This window comes from Clytia hemisphaerica, unplaced genomic scaffold (assembly GCF_902728285.1).
Source record: "Clytia hemisphaerica strain Z4C2 unplaced genomic scaffold, Clytia hemisphaerica genome assembly, whole genome shotgun sequence".
Taxonomy (NCBI): domain Eukaryota; kingdom Metazoa; phylum Cnidaria; class Hydrozoa; order Leptothecata; family Clytiidae; genus Clytia; species Clytia hemisphaerica.
This window is the reverse complement of record NW_027104209.1, coordinates 357973-375894: the sequence shown is the minus strand read 5'-3', so window position 1 is coordinate 375894 and position 17922 is coordinate 357973. Positions and strand designations below refer to the sequence as shown.

The 17922-nt window shown below is 33.6% G+C and overlaps 2 protein-coding genes across 6 annotated transcripts in view; one reads left to right on the top strand and one right to left on the bottom strand.

Moving 5' to 3' along the window:
* Positions 1–4960, top strand: part of LOC136815495 (probable 3',5'-cyclic phosphodiesterase pde-5) — a 53576-nt gene extending 48616 nt beyond the window's left edge. For all 5 annotated transcript variants that reach the window (XM_067071948.1, XM_067071947.1, XM_067071951.1 and 2 more), the window contains 7 exons: positions 463–616; positions 1157–1312; positions 1932–2104; positions 3191–3302; positions 3669–3749; positions 4297–4385; positions 4748–4960. In XM_067071948.1, coding sequence (XP_066928049.1) covers positions 463–616; positions 1157–1312; positions 1932–2104; positions 3191–3302; positions 3669–3749; positions 4297–4385; positions 4748–4868 — 886 coding nt within the window. In that variant the 3' untranslated portion in view covers positions 4869–4960. The remainder of the gene's footprint in view (positions 1–462; positions 617–1156; positions 1313–1931; positions 2105–3190; positions 3303–3668; positions 3750–4296; positions 4386–4747) is intronic.
* Positions 4961–8480: 3520 nt separating this feature from the next.
* On the bottom strand, positions 8481–16289 carry LOC136815494 (protein zer-1 homolog). The gene is made up of 11 exons (XM_067071946.1): positions 15557–16289; positions 12928–13151; positions 12646–12764; positions 11244–11446; positions 10860–11031; positions 10578–10688; positions 10200–10338; positions 9712–9898; positions 9408–9543; positions 8995–9145; positions 8481–8671 (listed from the first exon to the last, which is right to left on the bottom strand). The coding sequence occupies exons 1-11, from the start codon at positions 16240–16242 to the stop codon at positions 8514–8516; spliced, it is 2286 nt and encodes a 761-aa protein (XP_066928047.1). The 5' UTR covers positions 16243–16289; the 3' UTR covers positions 8481–8513.
* Between the last annotated feature and the right edge of the window lie 1633 nt (positions 16290–17922).

Below are 17922 nucleotides of genomic sequence, written 5' to 3'. Positions count from 1 at the left end.
TTCCTTTTTACCATTTTACATTATTCAACACACAAGCTTTATTTTTCCATTCTGAATTTTTGTACAATTATCGTCACTTTTTTCTTATTTTCATCTGATGTTAATCATTAGGTAGGTCCATTCAGCATGTTGCTTGTTTTTTTTCGATTTAAGGATTTCAATAAAGGGTGCATGCAGTGTTTCCCTTAGAGTTTTGCAAATGACTTTAGCAGAGCAATGATTATTAGATTTTCCATTATTTTACCACAAAATTTTGCTGACTTGCCCACCTTTCATTGCACTTTTGAAAACCTGATATTTTCCCTTGAGAGCATCTCAGTTCCTTCTAGTACTAATTTACCTTAAATGTCCTTTTGGGTATAGTATATGTGATATAGATACTCTGACAGTTTCAAAAGAAGTCTACTAGAGGTCTGTTTTTGACCATAATAAAATCATAAGATTAATGCTTTACATTTCCAGTCGTTTTGATCCCGAAGAATTAACACGTTTCACGTTAACGGTACGGCGAAATTACCGACGTGTTCCGTATCATAATTGGTCACATGCTTTTACGGTGGCCCATTGCATGTATTGTGTGGTGGCGAACTCTAAAGGGCTACTCACTGGACTTGAGGTAAGTCATGTTTTGTTTATTACTTATATTCATGATATGCACCATTGCAAAGTCTTCTACCGACCTAACAGCTGATTTGTTGCAAGTGACGTATTGACTGATTTAACTTCACTTACAAACAATCAGTTATTGGGTCCGTGATGTGATGTCAGAAGACATTGCAATGGTGCATATCATGAATAGACTTCCTTCCACTGGTCTGATGAATGCTTTATCAACATCCCAGAAGACGATTACCCCCAATGTTGCAGAGGCTCAATTTTCTGTCAGATAAAGTCCTAGCTCATTTTGTACGCTTCAAATCGATATTTATGTTTATCGATTACCTAGTTTTCCCTTTCTGTAACATAATCATCCTAGAAAAGTGTTACTTCGTCAAACTCTTGTTAATTCGAACTTCTATTATTCGAATCTTTTACTAATTCAAACTAATTCTCAATTCCTGTCATGGGGAAAGCCTTGTAAAATACTATATAATTTGAATCTTTAAGATCGAATTAGATAGATTCAATTGTATATACTCCATCTTTCATTCTCCAGGCTGTAGCGTTGTACGTGTCCTGTTTATGTCATGACTTGGATCATCGTGGTAAGAACAATGAATGGATGAAGACAGAGAGTACGCCTCTAGCAGCCGTGTATACAACCTCTACACTAGAGCATCACCATTTCAATCAAACCATCACTATCTTACAGGTTAATTTCCCTATTTTCTCATAAAAGGGGCTACCTCTTCCTACCTAGGTGCGAGAGTCTTGACTCTCTAAAAGCAATTTGATTATTTTCATTAAATTGAACTTGTCCTATACTGCCAATATTTCTCCTAACAGAATGTGTTACTTTAAAATATTTGTTGATGGTTTCTTGGTATGGCTTGTAGTTTACATTATGCCAGGGAGTCATTAGCGTGGTGGATTGACTAAAATTCGGGCAAACTGGGGAGGCAAATTTAGAAGATTTTGATTTTGGCGCCCCCTATGAAAAGTAAATATTTTTGGCCGAAAACTACCGTATGTAAGGTGTAAAAGAGCAAAAGGGTGCCGAAATTAGTAATTAGAGGCGTCTTTTTGCACCCTTTGTATTTCGGTGCCCCTTCGAAAAACGCTGCCGTTGGGGCATTTGCTCCTTGTCACCACGCTACTTTTAATCCAATATCTCAATAAATAAAAATAAATATAAAAATAACTAAATTAACAAATACTAAAGTCCTCTGTACCATTTATTTTACGTTTTTTGCCTCTCGTTAACTCGAAGTCACCCCCTTGTGGTGAAGGAGTGAATAGATGTTTTCTTAACAAGCAAACTTCCATTTTAGCACGAAGGGCACAACATCTTCTCACACTTGAATTCGTCAGAATATAAACAGATCTTGGGAATTATCAAAGAATGTATCCTAGCAACCGACCTTGCTCAATTCTTCGGAAACAAAGCTAAACTAAATGATATCGTTAATAAAGGGAAATTTAGTTGGGAAAATTCTGAACATAGGTGAGTGAAGAGATCACCCATAACATTTTCAAATACGCTAAACCCCTTGTCATTAGATGCAGATTTGTGAATTTCAATTTTTTTTTCCTGAAATAAAACTTTCGTCGTCTTTTTTCTGATCAAGATAATGATGGTGAAACTTTTCGGATTATCTTTTATATTTTTTTACTTCAAATTGACAGCTGCTCATGGTTCCCTTGTCATGCTCATATGAAATCATATGTTTTCTTTTACGAAAAGTCAAAAACTTGAAAATGCTAAGTTTAGTAACTACAATCGACTCTCTCTAATTCGAATATCTTCTATTCGAATCTTTCTATAATTCGAACTAAAATATAGGTCCCCTCAGCCAGAAATTAGTATAAAATAATACCTGTAATTTATTCCTAAAAGATTCCTAAATCTTTTTCTAATTCGAAGAAAATTATTGGTCCCTTGAAGATCAAATTGGATGTTTATGTTTCTTTTCTTTAAAGGGGCCCCCCAGCGGTTTCCGTGAATGCGTGAATGGGCATTTTCGGTTGCGTGAATGCGTGAAAATTGGAAAAAAAATGCGTGAATGCGTGAATTGAAAAAACTTGCGTGAACGTGAAAATTCACTTTTTGGTTGCGTGAATGCGTGAATCATGGCTATTTTGTGCGTGAATACGTGAATTTTCCCTTTTTTGCAGAAATAATGTGCAGTTTTCCCGATTTTCTAATGTTTCCCCGATTTTTCCCGAAAATTTTCCGATTTCCTGAAAAATCGGGTTATTTTCGAACAATAAGGGAACGTATTTGAATAGTAAAGCGTTGTTTATGAGAGTTTCTTGTTGACAGTGACTCTTTAATATCACCGAGAATAATAGAGATTATCGAATATAAGAACGTCGAATTAGGGAGTGTCAACTGTAGTTCAAAATGAACTCTGCAGTTCAAAATAAACTTAGCTCGAATCTAATCAACATCAACTAAATAGTTAGGTAAAAAGATTTGGAGGTTTCTCCCTGGACCGTTGAAGGAATTTACAGGCCAAAGTACAAACCATCTAACTAGAACCATTAAAGACTAAATTTAAATATTTCAAGATTTGTTTTTCTTTTAAAGGAGGATGTTCCGTGCACTGTCAATGACAGCTTGTGATTTATCAGCCTGTGCAAAACCATGGAAAATACAATATGAAACAGTCAAAGTTATTTTCCAAGAATTCTATGCTCAGGTAATGCTTCAATGTCGACTCTGTTCTAAATATTTAAGTAACTTTTACATTTTTACATTTCCGTCGATAAAAGAAATATATTTCAAGTAAAACATTCGCACCAAATATGGGTTTATTAGAGAATGTCCATAACTTTAGAATCTGCCAAATTTTCGAGAAAAGTTTGGAAATGAAATGTGCAGTACTCACAAAAAATTCAAGAATTCAACTCGATCGGAAATTGTACGTCAGAGATCGTATAATAGGGACATTTTTTCAAGCACACCCGGTATACTCAGTTTCTTGGTATGGAAAAAGCTTATGGAGTGCTATATCTAGAGAATCTTCTAATTACTTTATCTTTTTCATCTTGTTCTCCATGACCAGGGAGACGAAGAGAAAGCATTAGGGCGAACACCTGTTCCAATGATGGATCGAGATACTGCTGATAAACTCCCAAATCACCAGGTTTGTGTAGCAAACATACTTTTCTCATCAGTACCCTGTGGGAATATTATGTATTTAAAAGTCAATGGGGGATATTCAAATTTTTTGTTTGATGCTCAAAAATCAAATTTGAAATCTCTATTTTTATTTTTATTACCGGTGTTGATGAGGGTTCACTTTATTTTGGCTAATGGGACCCTAAGCTAAACCCTTAATGTTTGGTACCGTTGGAAATCTCTTTCAAAGCTCTATCTTTTCAGCGTGTTAGATTTTTGAATAAGGTCCTCGATCAAAACTACCGGCAGTCGATAGTATTGTTCCTGAGAGAACAAAATTTCGCTGGTAGGACGTCAAGGAGTTAAACATAATAGAATTAATCACCGGGTGGTTTTTTCGGCTGGTTTATCGAATAGGTAGCATGGTCTACTGTATATGTCACAATATTTCACGGTGAAGGCAAATACAAAAGCCGATTTCTTACGCATTTGTAATTGGCTCTTGTCACAATTCCCTTCTCTTCTCTCGATTCTTTGTTTGAGCAACTACAATCACCTTTCCATTTCTTTAGGTTGGATTCTTGGTGGGAATTTGTATCCCTGGTTATGAATTACTTTGCAAGCTTGTCCCTGGTACCAAGCCACTTTTAGACGGAGCTAAGTAAGATTGCTTAAACTCATTCGTGAATTGAAAAATTTCGTTGATTTCCTTTCTTACTATAAGGGACTAACTCTTAGGATCCGCGGCATCTTTCATGATACGTAATCGCATGTGGTTTGTTCGAAAGTAGTTGGATTTGAAGACTTTTTTGCCTTAAGGCTTACGAATTCGAGTTATCAAAACAAATATTTAAAGCCCGAAGAGCTAAATCAAGGAGACTAGTTTTCGTGGTTTCGTCTAACTATAAAAGTCTTATCAAACGAATTGACTTAACCTTAACCGAAGACCTTGAATAAATCTCTTGCTATTGACTAAGCTCACGATTCCTCAATATCTAACCGGCGTTTAATTTTTTTTTTCAGGAAAAATTTTGCTGTGTGGAGTGAAATGGTAAAGAAGCAAAACGAAGAAAAAGAGAAAGAAAAAGAAAGAGAAAAGATGAAACAACTTGAAGAAGCAAAGAAGGAGAATAGAGACGAATAAAAGATTAGTTGAGGTACAAGGTTTATCTTCCTGGATACCGTAGTGTTAGAAAAAGCTTTTTTCTTCTGACTTTTGGTGAACATTTTCTACTAATGAGGATCAAGTTTGTTTTTTCTTGGTTGGATGGCAAAATTGGCGATATATTGGCGACAATCAAATTGTAACCAGTCTTGGTTGAATAATGCAACTTATGGGAGCATGGCATCGTTTCAAATTTACTCTACGCTTAGCTTATGAGTGGCTGCCTTTTATTGCAAAGTACCAGAACTACTATTTTCGCGACTTTTTCTTGAAAAACGGCAACCTTCATCAGTGTACCATAATTTTCATCACCCCTTTTTGTTTTTGATACATAAAGTATTGGGTTTGCAAGGTGAGGTGACAGGTATATATATCCGATTCTGAAATCATTTCAGGCAATTTTCACCAAACTTTTGGTAAAACCTAATCTAATAGAAAACAATTTTGATGACCTTGATAATGATGTATTCAGAGAGAATTTATCGTTTTTGAGAGATTTCGAGTTGTGAAACCTTTGTGTTCGCACGTGGTCGATGCCCATTTTTTCCTGCGCCTCCAAGAATCTCCCTGAAATTAACATACAGGGTGGGCAAAAAAAAAGTGGTCAAAAATTGTTTCTGCTTGCAGAGCAATTAGTGCCATAGAAATTCTAAAACTTTGATAAATTCTCTTTATATTTTTTGATATGTTCCTGGAGACAATCTATCAACTTTCTGACAATGCATTCCTTAACAATATTTCTTTGTTGATGAATGTTACAAATCCTTTGTTTTAGATGTCATATATAAAAAAATGAAGTTGTCTCTTATCAAGCCAGATATCTGAATAATTTTTGTGGAATGCTTTATGTATCTAACATGAGAGGGAGCATTTATGACGAAGCTTCCAGCGAAACTGACAAAAGATAATTTTTTTGCCCACCCTGTAGGCCCTGTAGTATTAGTATTTTCAAACCACCATGAAGGTTTTAGTTCTTTGTTCCCACAATTATGGGTCATCAGTTTTTAATATTTTTTACTGTGGTGTAAATAAATTGAAATGAAATGAAAATGTATAATCTCTTGGTAGGATGAAAATACAAACTGATTGGATTATTAAACTGTCCTTGATCTTCATTTCTTTGCTGCTCAAATATTGTATAGGCCTGATTGGTGTAATTATTGTTTTGTTCCAATTTTGCACGTTTTTGATGTTTTTTGTTACGAACCGGGCCTACTATTATTGATATTAGTCAAAGTGTCTTTCGAATAAAATGTTGATACATTGCTCTTGAAGGAAAAAGGAGCATAGGTAAGGAGGGAGTAAGAGAATAACAGGTTTAGTTTGAGTGAATGAATTTAGGGGTTTAAATAAATAAAAAAAAACTCTTTTTGAACCAAAAGTTATGAATTTAGACTTTTTAAAAATTTGCACTTTCAAAAGTCTTTTGAAGACTCTAAACTGCTCAAAATGTTGATTAAAATTGCTAATTACCTCGAAATAGTTCCGGGTTCAGAATGTTCACATCTTTTTTGGATTTCCAAGTTATTTTATAAAATCTATTTCAAAGAGGGCCTGGAATTTCCGAGTCATTTTTTTCCTGAATTGTTTTTCCGAGTTATTTTGCATGTGACGCCATAATTTTATTTTTGTGACGTCATCATGACGTCATCACAAAAATGATAACTCTAGTATTTTCGAGCTTTTAATTTTTCGAGTTATTTGACAAATTTTAACTCGGGTTTTCTTCGTGCCTTTAACTTTTCGAGTTTTGATAGCTTTTTGATCATATCTTTCAGCTCCAAGTAGTTCTATTGTTATTTGGATTTTTAACATTTTCTCTCAAAATGGCGACCTCGCCAAACGCTTCTAGTCTACTTCACTGGACTCAGCGTCCAGGCCAATCTCGCACTTATTTCTACCATATGTGTAGATATGTAAACATCCGTAAATCTACCATATGTGTAGATATTAGAATCCGTAAATCTACCATATGCGTAGATATCGTAAATCTACCATATGTGTAGATATGTAAAAATCCATAAATCTACCATATTGGTAGTTACGGTAAATACTATCCAGACAATCTAAAAAGAACGACAAATAACTATTAAAAAGCGACAAAAAGAACGACAAACCTTAACCCTAATTATCAAAGAACGACATATTTCAAACCCTAAACCTAACTATCAAAGAACGAAACAAAAAGAACGATGACAAACCTTAACCCTAACTATCCAAAGAACGAAATATTTCAAACCCTAACCCTAACTATCAAAGAACGAAACGACATATTTTGCCCTCCACAACCCCGACCAAAAAGTGACTGTACCACCCCTAGCGATTCATTCCTTTTTGTTCATCACGCTATTTAAAGGGACATTACAGTAGTAAAATGTAAACATTGCGCAAACCACGTGTCATTAAAGAGAACAATTAAAATCACGTGTCCAAAACAAACTTGTAAAACAATTGAACAATCAAAATTAGCCATATTTGGTTTGATTTTTTATTTTGCCATGTGACATTTGTTTTGATTTTGTATCTGCTGCATACAGTTTGTTTACAAATTTCGCAAGTACTGTTATGTCCCTTTAACTACATGTGGTGTTAACATTACGCATGCGCATAAGTCTTTATGTTAAGCATTTACCGTATCTACACATATGGTAGATTTACGATATCTACACATATGGTAGATTTACGGATTCTAATATCTACACATATGGTAGAAATAAGTGTGAGAATGTGTTGCAGCGTCATAAAAAATTATCAAAAAGCAAAGTTCAGCCAAAAGTAGACTCTAGTCATACAGACGAAGGTGGAAGAGGAACTTGTTTAGGATAATTCCGATAATTCAAAAAATTGAATGCAACGAAATCAAATTTACTTTAAATACTTTCATTCTATATTTTTGTGTGATTTGTTTTTGTAAATTGAAACATAAAATCGTCGAGTCATCATAAATTGTAAATTGATAATAATATTAAATGTAATATAAACATGAATTATTTACAAATGAAAATTATATACAGAAAAATATACAAAACAAAAATTAGCAAGTTGACTACCTGATTAACATACATGCATGGTTGTTGTTTTTCAGTTTCTGGCAGGATGAAAATAAGGCCATCCAGGATTTTCGTAAGAGAAGAGGAGGAAAAAAAAGTCAATGTCATAAAAAGTAAAAATTCTCTATGATAAAACTCCAACGAACACAAAATTATCCAAATTAGTTTTAAAACAGGAAAAAAATTAAATACTTTCTTTTTCTAAAAATTTATACATTTACATATTGTTCTTTTTTTCTCGATAATTTTAATACTTGCAATGTTTAAATTTGCGAAGTAAATTGATTAAGCAGAGATTTATGAATCCGATATTTTTAAATTTTTAAATCTTCAACCACCTTAAGAATCAGTGAACAGAGATAATATCAAAAATACTGATCAGAAGACCTTACTCAATAAGTACCCTTTAATCTATTAATATCTCTAGTGCTATTCTAAAAAATATTAATTTAAATAAATTAACCCAACATCTAAATTATATCTGACAAACAGAGTTTGGTCAGAAGTTCTTAGAGCTTCACCTATTATTTTAATTTACCGGTCAAAAATGGACCAAATCAAGCCTCACAAATCATTACACAATATTCGAATCGTATTTAGAAGCGTTGGCACAATTCTCGAGAACAGATTGACCAAGCCACCTGGTTCGAACATAAACGTCTCCATTTTGAAGAATTTGATTGATTAACTCTAAACCACCTTCTTGTTCGATCAACTTGCAATATTTGTGTGCTAAAAATGAAAAGAGAAAACTGTTTAGTTTTTCCATTCAACAATATAAATTGAAAGACGTTTTTTTATTCATAAGAACAATTTTTTAAGAACACCAGCCTCATCAGAACAATCGAAATTTTATAAAAAAGCGTGTACTTCACTTGAGTCGATTGACTAAACTAAAAAAGGAAGGACTGCAACAACAACGTAAGGAGAGGAGAGGGAATAAATGTTTGGAGTCCTCTTAATTTGACGTAATCAAAAGAATTCAAAGAATTCAAAATTAAAGGTCTCGATCGACGTCAAATTTAAAAATTATCATGGTACTGTAATGAACTTACGATAGACTTTAGTCAAATTAGCGAGCGCCCAAACAGCCCAATGTTGAGCAGCCGGCGCATGCACACAAGCTAAAAGACGTAAGATGGGTTTGAATGATCGATAATTGATGTTTCGTTGAGCTGCCAAGTTCCAGCGGTCAATACATTCAATCTGAAAGAGAAATAGAAATGTCATTTTATATCAAAACTATGTTAAAAATATTCTAGCAGATTGCTAACGAAAGGAATGAACGTTTTTAAAATCACGATCTCCAATATCAAAGTAAATATGATGGTCCAACAAAGAAGTTAGCATAAACCGTAGCTAAATTTATTAAAAAGGGACAAAAAACACTGCACCTCAAAAAATTGTAGCTTATCAGTACCCTTCATTAGCATTTCCAAGTAATTTCAAAATGATAAATATTGCTTACGATTTTGAGCATGCATTCATCTCTGGTAATGGAAGTGATGGTCCAAGCTTCTTCACCGTCACTTAAGATGTGACTCAACAATCCACAAGAATTGTAACTCACTTCTAAACGGTTCGTATCATCGCTCAGTAAACCACTATACGAAAAAAGGATAAAAAAATGTTGAATAGGGGTTTTGAATAGTAAAAAGTTTGATATTTAAGACCCTTATATATCTTTGAGTAACGTGTTGAAAAAATCTGACTGAAATGTAGTGGTAAAAAAACTCGGAGGAGCAGAAAATTTTGACCGAAAGTAAACTTACATGAAAATATTGATATATTCATCTGTCATCAGGCGAGATCTCAATTCTTTGACTTCACCAACATTTCCCATGAGACCCATGATGTTCCGATGGAGTTCCAATGCGTTCGGGTAAAGCTCTAACGATTTGACAAACATCCTTCGGCCACCAAAGTCAAGAAAATCTCTACAGTTCTCTGGCGTTTCATCTATAACAAAAAAACAATATATCAGTTAGGAGTCGTATAGTATAGTAGATTCAAGAGAACAAGGACCCAAATTTTCGATTTAAATGTCACTTTAGTTAGACTGGAGTCGTCCATAACCCGTGTGAAACAGTAATATGGGTGTCATATATGATAATACCATAATTGTAACGGGATAATATCAGTTTGTATAAACTACTACGTCTCTTTTCCATATTTCGGCTGCAATTTCTACTTTGTCTGAATTGACACTTTTGTTTGAAATATTTTTGTAGTGTTTTGATAGATGATTGAACCAATGTACCTGTCATATTCCACAAGGAGCTCCAACAGGTTTCCAAGAGTTGATCAGATTCTCGAGTTTCCAATTTCTCTTGGATGATATTGAGGATGGTTTTGACAGCACCAAGGTAACCAATCTCTCGTTTTTGATTTTCAAAATTCTGAAGAAAAGAGATAAAATATTTTGAATGTTCGCTTTTTTCTGATTCTGATCTGATAGCGCTCACGAAGAAAGGTTGCCTTTCATAGGAAAAAATCAAAAAGACTTATCGAAAGATTCATAAGCTTTTAACCTTGAATTCATACAATTTCAATTTCCTTTGTTTATCATAGAAGTGAAATTGTGTAAAAGTGTAAAAACACAGCTTCCCGCCCGACGTACGCAGCCTTCTCTTCTTACCTGACAAACGATCGTGTTGAACAGCATGATAGCAATCCGCCGCAGGTAATCGTCTTTATGATTACGTAATGCTTCTAACAGAAGATCAGCCACTCGAAATAATACGAACTCCTGAAAAAGGCAAGAAAGAAATTCATATAGATTATGGTTCGAAGGAAAGGAATCAAAATATCGGCTCAAATAAATTAGAAAACTTATAAAAAAATCAAGACAAGACTAAAAGGGCGAATAATTATATTAACAAGATTTAGAATTTTCCAAGAAACCGTTTTAGCAACCTACCAATTCAACTGGTATCTTGAAGTTGCAAAGGGTGAGACAACAATTCTTCTGTAACTGTAAAACATTTTTGAGATTTGACATGCTGTCTAAGACAACTTCAACAATCTTCTTCCGTAGTTCTTTATCACTATTGGCAACGTGTTGTTCCCGGGAAAGATGGTAGATGGAAGCACTGAAAAAGAAAGGATAAAAAATAAACAAACTCGGTAAAAAATTTACCAAGAGGGTTAAAAACTTTGATATAAAGTATGCCTTTTCATTTGCTTGACAATTGCATAGTGGTTGATAATTTCGCGATTTCAATGATAGTTTGTGCCTGAGTGCTTGAAACACCTGGCAGTAAAACTAGACCAAAATGAACAAATATTTAAATTCAATTCTTACGTTGCTGCAATGTTGATACTGTCACTTCGAGGATAAATCTGCATCGAGTTGACAATCAATTCTAAACATCTTCGCACGTTATCACACGATTGAAGGCGCGCCAAAGTAAACAATTTTCGTAGAGCAATAGAAACATAGCGTTGTCGATTCTTGTAGATTTCTAACGAGTTTAATAGTTGTTCTTCATTTGCTTCTCCAGTGACCTGTGAATAGAAAAAAGTTTCGAAGGTGTCAGGAGAAACGCAAGTAGTGAAAATGTAATTCCTTCAATTGTTAAGGGTCTCAGATAACGATTAAGGATTTGTTGATATCAGGCTAAACTGGGCTAAATCGTTATTTCCTTACACCAAGCGATTGAATTTCAACTTATTAGGAAGGTCAGGAGTTTAATTAGGAGTTATCAGACCCACCCAAACAAAATTAGCATGTTAGACATCATTAGTTTGGATTTTGATAAACAAGCTCATTAGTTGCTTAGATGAAAATGTCTCTCTGATTACAGACAGAGGATTAGAGCATAATAAGACTTGGATTCATTTTGAAGGTCATTTATTCCTTTGATTTGTTTACTGTAATTGGGATAATATCCAATGGACATCACTCAATCGAAGACGTAGCTCTCAAGCTACTATTATAGGCTAGGTGAAAAAAAACAATGTTTAAAAAAACGGGATGATGAAACCGCGATAACATATTGGACTATAAAGGTCAGAAAAACATTAGTAGACCAAGCAGTAGGATGAGGTTATCTAACACCATTTTCCGTTTTTTCTTTACTTCCGAACCGAAAGGGTGGTTCAAGGTTTAAGGTGGGCTCCTTAGTAATAACATATTAACAACATAAACATTTGGGATTCAAAAATAACATTTTTTTGTTTGTTTTTCCTTTTGGTTGTTAACATGACGACAAAAAATTTCTTAAAAGATTGACTCATTTCTTAAAAGAAATTTCGTCATCGCAGATTCCTTGAGAAAAAACAATATTTTCCGACTAAACAAAACCACGCACTGAATTTCTTATAATAAATCTAGAATATCTGAAACAAGGCATAGCAACGCAACTCTGACATTGGCCTTAGTAGAAAAAATCTCTCAAAAGGAAACGAAAGCAATTAAACCCTCACTACTCCTCTCACCAAAATTAAAGTACATCCGTTTTCGAAGGTTGTGCAAGAATGTTAATACAATTCTACTGTTAGCTTTGGTTTTTATAGAAACCCACAAAATATGATCTCCCTTGAAATTGAAATTAATTTCGGGAGGAAAAAAGGCTGGTCAAAAAGGTCAAACGTCTTGCTCATGAATCGGAAATTTGCGGGTTTGAGTGCCGCCTAAGAACACAACTTCATTACCACATGTCAAGTGACAAAACTAAAAATACATATCATGTAATTTCATTTACCTTTTCGGCGGGCAGATTTCTGTGGAAGCTCAACCCAGTGGATGAGAGTCCGAGAAACTTCAATTTCTCACTTCTTTGCAAGAAAGGTAATAAATCATCTTCGGTCAGACCAGTTGATCCTAGAAGAAAACAATATATTTGTTGAAAGCCTGAAATTATCAGAATTTGAAAAAAAATCACTAAAATTCACTTCTTAGATTCTTCTCAGTTCCAAGATAGGTTACTTATAATCGATAACTGAAAGAGAGCAATATATAAGACACTAAAAGACTAAACGCATACCTGATATATCGAGTGAAAGGAGTTTAGGAAGGCCAGCCAATATTTTCAGTACATCAGTGGTAACAATACGGTTATTTTTCTCATTCTGTATAGTGTTATTATCGGAGACGGGTTTCTTGGAAAGATCAAGATGTACCAAAGATGTCAATTGCGGTAACAACTGTAGTAGATTTTCTTCATCAGTTACAAACTCACAATTATACAAAGATAACCAGGTCAAGGAACTGGGAAAAGAAGAAAACAAATTTCGTTATAGTTAAATGGAGAGATAAATAAAGAGTGAAAGCGCACCGAATTGGATAAATGAAATTTCAGTTACTTAATCAATCTATAGCATTTGAACTTAGTTGGGAGGGGGTGTTGGAAAGGTGTTCTAGGAGGTAATCAAATAATATGCATTCGATTTTATGAAGGGTTAAGATGAAAGTAATTTTTAGAAAGTTTTGAATTGGCAATCCTTGAATGATAAATTCTAAGCCAGATTTTTCGAAACAAGTGGTAAAAGTTGAAGTTGAGATGACGTAAAAATAATGGGAAAAAAAGAAAGAAAGCGTGATTGATATTCATCTTAAAGTTTCCTTAGAAACATTGACGACGTCGAAAGCTTTGATGTTAATAATGATGTTAGATTGTTGTGATTGGCTAAGAGATTCTTTTCATTGCATTTGAAGAGACGTACGTAAGGAAGTGCTATAAAAAGTGATTCAAGCTCTGTCAAGACATCGATCACACCCAGTAACGGCTTCATAGAAAATCATTGTTTTTCATTCATTTATAAGATCATTGAATGACGAGATTAGAGTTAAGAATACCCAGCTGGCACACAGCGTTGCTTCAACGTTTGAATAACGTTCACAACGTCCATATAACGTTAAATGAACGTTGAAACAACATTGTGTGCGAGCTGGGTAAGGAAATTTGATCAGTAAGAATTGCGAAAGTGCTAGTCTAGGAAAATAATATGTTTTTATGTTCTTATAATGTTAGTTTAGTTATTCATTCACTCCTCGATACACTTGTTGCTATGTTCACATCATATGTAAAAGTTTGTTTTGACAAAACCTGTATTGAAGATTAAGGGCCAACGCCAAAAGACAACATCATATCTCAAATACAAAAGAATGGCTCAGTCTCTGTTTTTATTGAAACTTTAAGAAAATGGAAAATTTTTATCATTTGAATCATTTGAATTATTTCAATCTCATACATAAACATTCAAAAGATTGGTCGAAATTCGAACATTTAGCCTTAGAAAGCGGTTTCGCAATATTTACTTTAGGTTACCAAGGCTAAAAGCAAGGCTTAATCCTAATGTACTATATCCTATGTTGATTTTTCTTTTGACATAGCTTATTATAAAGACAAAGGATGAAAAACCAATTATACAAAATCGAAGTGGTACGAGCTGACTTCAGCATTTCAAAGGCTTAAATTTTTTTATTTTGGGACTATTTTTTCTTCTTTTTTTCTCTCTTTTATTTCCGACAAAATATATTTCCATGAATCATGTTAGAGACATTTGAATTAAATACCTTCCTTTTAGAATTCAAACAGCCTTTAATACACCCCCATCCGGCGTTGAATTTTTAACTAGTTTCCCCGGTTTCTTGAGGTGTGGTCAAGGAAAAACTGTCAAATAGTAAACGCCCTTATAAGGCTAAAGACCACACCCTAGATGTCATGATTAAAAGAGGCCATTATAGCATATAACTGCTGTGAAACTCAAAAAATAGAAACTAAGAAGGATTGAATAATTGGAAATCAAAGTAGTCAAAGTTAAGGAAGCCACAACCCTTTGCCACCTTCCTCCCCCATTTAAGCTCAGTTTAGGATACACGGGTGTAAAACAAGCAATGAAGTGGTATCCCCCTTCCTTCTTGTGAAATTTTCTTCACTTTTTAATTATCATTTTTTCATACGTGGGTAAGCAGATACAATAGATTGATCGACTGATCAATCAACCTGCACGCTCGCTAATTGTTTTTGATTGCTGTTTAAAATATAATTGTAATCATCACAAATTCTTTCATCATTAGTGGGAAATAACCATTTTGTATCTCTGTAATTAATTGTCAAGCCTTGAGGAAACTTAATGACCATCCACACCTAACAGCGCCTGGCTTAGTTACTTTTCATTTATTGAAAATTGATTTACGTGCACACGTGTTTTCTTATCAGCTTTTCCACCTCCAGTTTTTCCTATTTTCGTCACGTGCCAGATAAAAAATAGTTGGCTATCGTCCAAACGCAATTATATCCCCCGATCTTTTTTTCGCTTAAATTTCCTCTTTTACAACATAATTTTTAATGTTTAGAAATCCCCCATGAAAGTCCAAAGTTCAAATTAATCGCGATTTTCCCATTCCTACGAAGAGCAATAAATAAACGAGCTTAAGCAAGAAAATGATGCAACGTAAAATGTAAATGTATCAGTCTGTATATAAAAATCTGTGTACATAATGGTTATTTACAGGCTGATACAGTCACCGTTTGACGTCATAAATATCCTCTTGTTTAATCCTTCGCATTTTATTGATATATTCGACTGTGATTTCATCCCGGGGATCGATTTTCACCGATTTCCCGATTCCCCGATATCCCGATAATAAAGTAGAAAAGCTTTACAAACCTGCTAAGCGGCAATAATTCAACCAATCCTTCATTATTGATACAAGTGCATGATAAATCTAACCATTTTAAATTCTTTAAATTACCGATTTCTTTCATATGTTCATGTAAATAACCAATATCTGTATTTTGTAAATTCAAACGCCATAATTGTTTCAAATTCTGTAGAATTAAACACCATCGTACACCAGTAACTGATGATAAGTCCAATATTTGTAAGGTAGATGCACATTTTTGTAAAGAGTTCAAAGACGGTGACAGGGTCTTACAACCGCTCAAATTAATCTCTTTCAAAGGGTGATCAAATAATTTTGAAATCAAGTCCGAATCTTGTAAAGGATATTTAGTTTCTGAAGTTGATAAATCTATACTTGTTAAACGACACTTTGAAGTATCTACGAATAGGTTAATATATTGTTCTGGGTATTGTTTAATGATTTGTTGAAAAATTCCTTCACATATATTATCAGGTATAAAAATATTTCTTTTTAGTTCTAAATTATGATAACAACCATCTGATTGTACGGCATTATCCATATCTATGTCCATTGAGCTTTCTTCAGCCTCGTTCTGGTGACACCTGTCGGTCGGTTTGCCTTGTAGACATTCTACCGGGTGTTTGACGCATACGTTTATACATTGACATTGTAATTTTTTCGGTTGAAAACATATTTCTATATCTTCCATTATTAATTCAATAATTTCTATAATTAGCTCTCTGAGTAAAGAACTATATTCCTAAAAAAGAATGAAAAGTTGTTATTTATTAGAAACATAAAGTAAGTATTCATACACGAATATTTTAGAAAGATCCGAATCGACTTTTTTTCAAATACTCGTTCACTGAATCTAAATACAAGCTGTGTAAAAATAACCAAACAAAGTACATTATGCTTATGATAATATTGACCAGTACAAATTCTCTCGTCCCTTTCTTTTTCTCATGTGTAGAAATCTTTGACATATCCTCTGACAAGAAAAACGATCGATCGATCGATAAGAGAATACACATCTTACTAATACAACAACCAGATGATCGGTTCACAAAAAGACAGATTTAAAGATAACTTGGTAATCAAGATTGAAACTCTCAATCAGAAAAATAAAATCAAAAGTCTTGTCTGTAATGGTTATAGCCAATATAATAAACTTCTAAAAGCCATAGCTTCACAACTGATCATCATATCATCTAAACAACAACGCATCATGATCTACATCAAACAACAGTATGTCAGGAAAACATATCTCAAAGCTAAAATGATAACACTTTTAAACCAATACACCATCAGAATAAGGTTACCATAGCTTTATAGTAACCCATAGTAACCATACATGTCATTTCAATTATTATAATGACATAATGTTATATTCCTATTGTCATAAATTATAACAATGTAATACCTTCCATCATTAAATAATGACGTAATGTTGTGATACCACCATATTACATTTGACAATGAATAGTATTTTTAAACCAAGGGTCTTCTCGCAATGTAACGTACATAGTTAATGACTTTAGTATTATGAGAGAAGAGAGAGTTGAGTAGTTGTCTTATATAGACCGTTGTGAAAAACCACATACGACTGAAAGACCTCATAAATCATTACGTCATTTTTCTTCTCTATTATGACATCACGTCAAGTTTGATAAGAAAATAGAATTATGTATATCCCTTTAGCCTCTCTGTTTAAAAGAGAACTTATTTACAGCAGTCTAAATCACTGATAGATAAGAAATCTTTTTGTTGACATCGTTTATCGTATTTCGAACACACATCCTACAACGTCCAAATTCCCTCTCTCTCTTTTTTTACGTTTTAGACTCTAGGCATTTAATTGCAATGTGACGTGAAAATAAAGTCAATAGTTAGAAAGAGAAAGAACTTATCCAAATATGGGTTTGAAGTCAATACCCCCTTTTTCGTGTGTTCTCTTCTATCCATACATCCATCTTTTTATATAAGAATAATTTATATAAAGTACAACTTTAGAAAAAAGTTTAAGTTTAAGACAAATAAATGATGAAAATTTTAAATTTTGGGTATTTATAAAGCCTGAAATACCTTAGTTTGGCCTTACAATAAGAACAGAACAAGAAATAAGAACAACTTGAGGCCAAAATGGCTAAAACATAAAAACAGCCGAGTTTGAAAAATCAAAAATTATTGGTTCTTATAAAAAAAGTGTGTAATGCGTTGAAACGACTATCGAAAACGACGTTGACCATTTAAGGTACACAAGTCTTAAAGTAGATTAGCCGATAGGTCCAAAAGACAATCAATCGAAAATGAGCTTTAGCAAAGAATATGACATACCAATCTATAATGCTGTATGATGAAAAATAAGAAATAGCTTAAAGACATTGTG

Coding starts and splice junctions, on each gene's coding strand:
- LOC136815494 (XM_067071946.1), bottom strand. CDS start 16,242: ATGGAAGATATAGAAATATGTTTTCAACCGAAAAAATTACAATGTCAA. Junction 11,447..12,645: donor GAAATCTGCCCGCCGAAAAG/GTAAATGAAATT, acceptor TTCTATTCACAG/GTCACTGGAGAAGCAAATGA. Junction 10,339..10,577: donor TCAACACGATCGTTTGTCAG/GTAAGAAGAGAA, acceptor TCTTTTCTTCAG/AATTTTGAAAATCAAAAACG.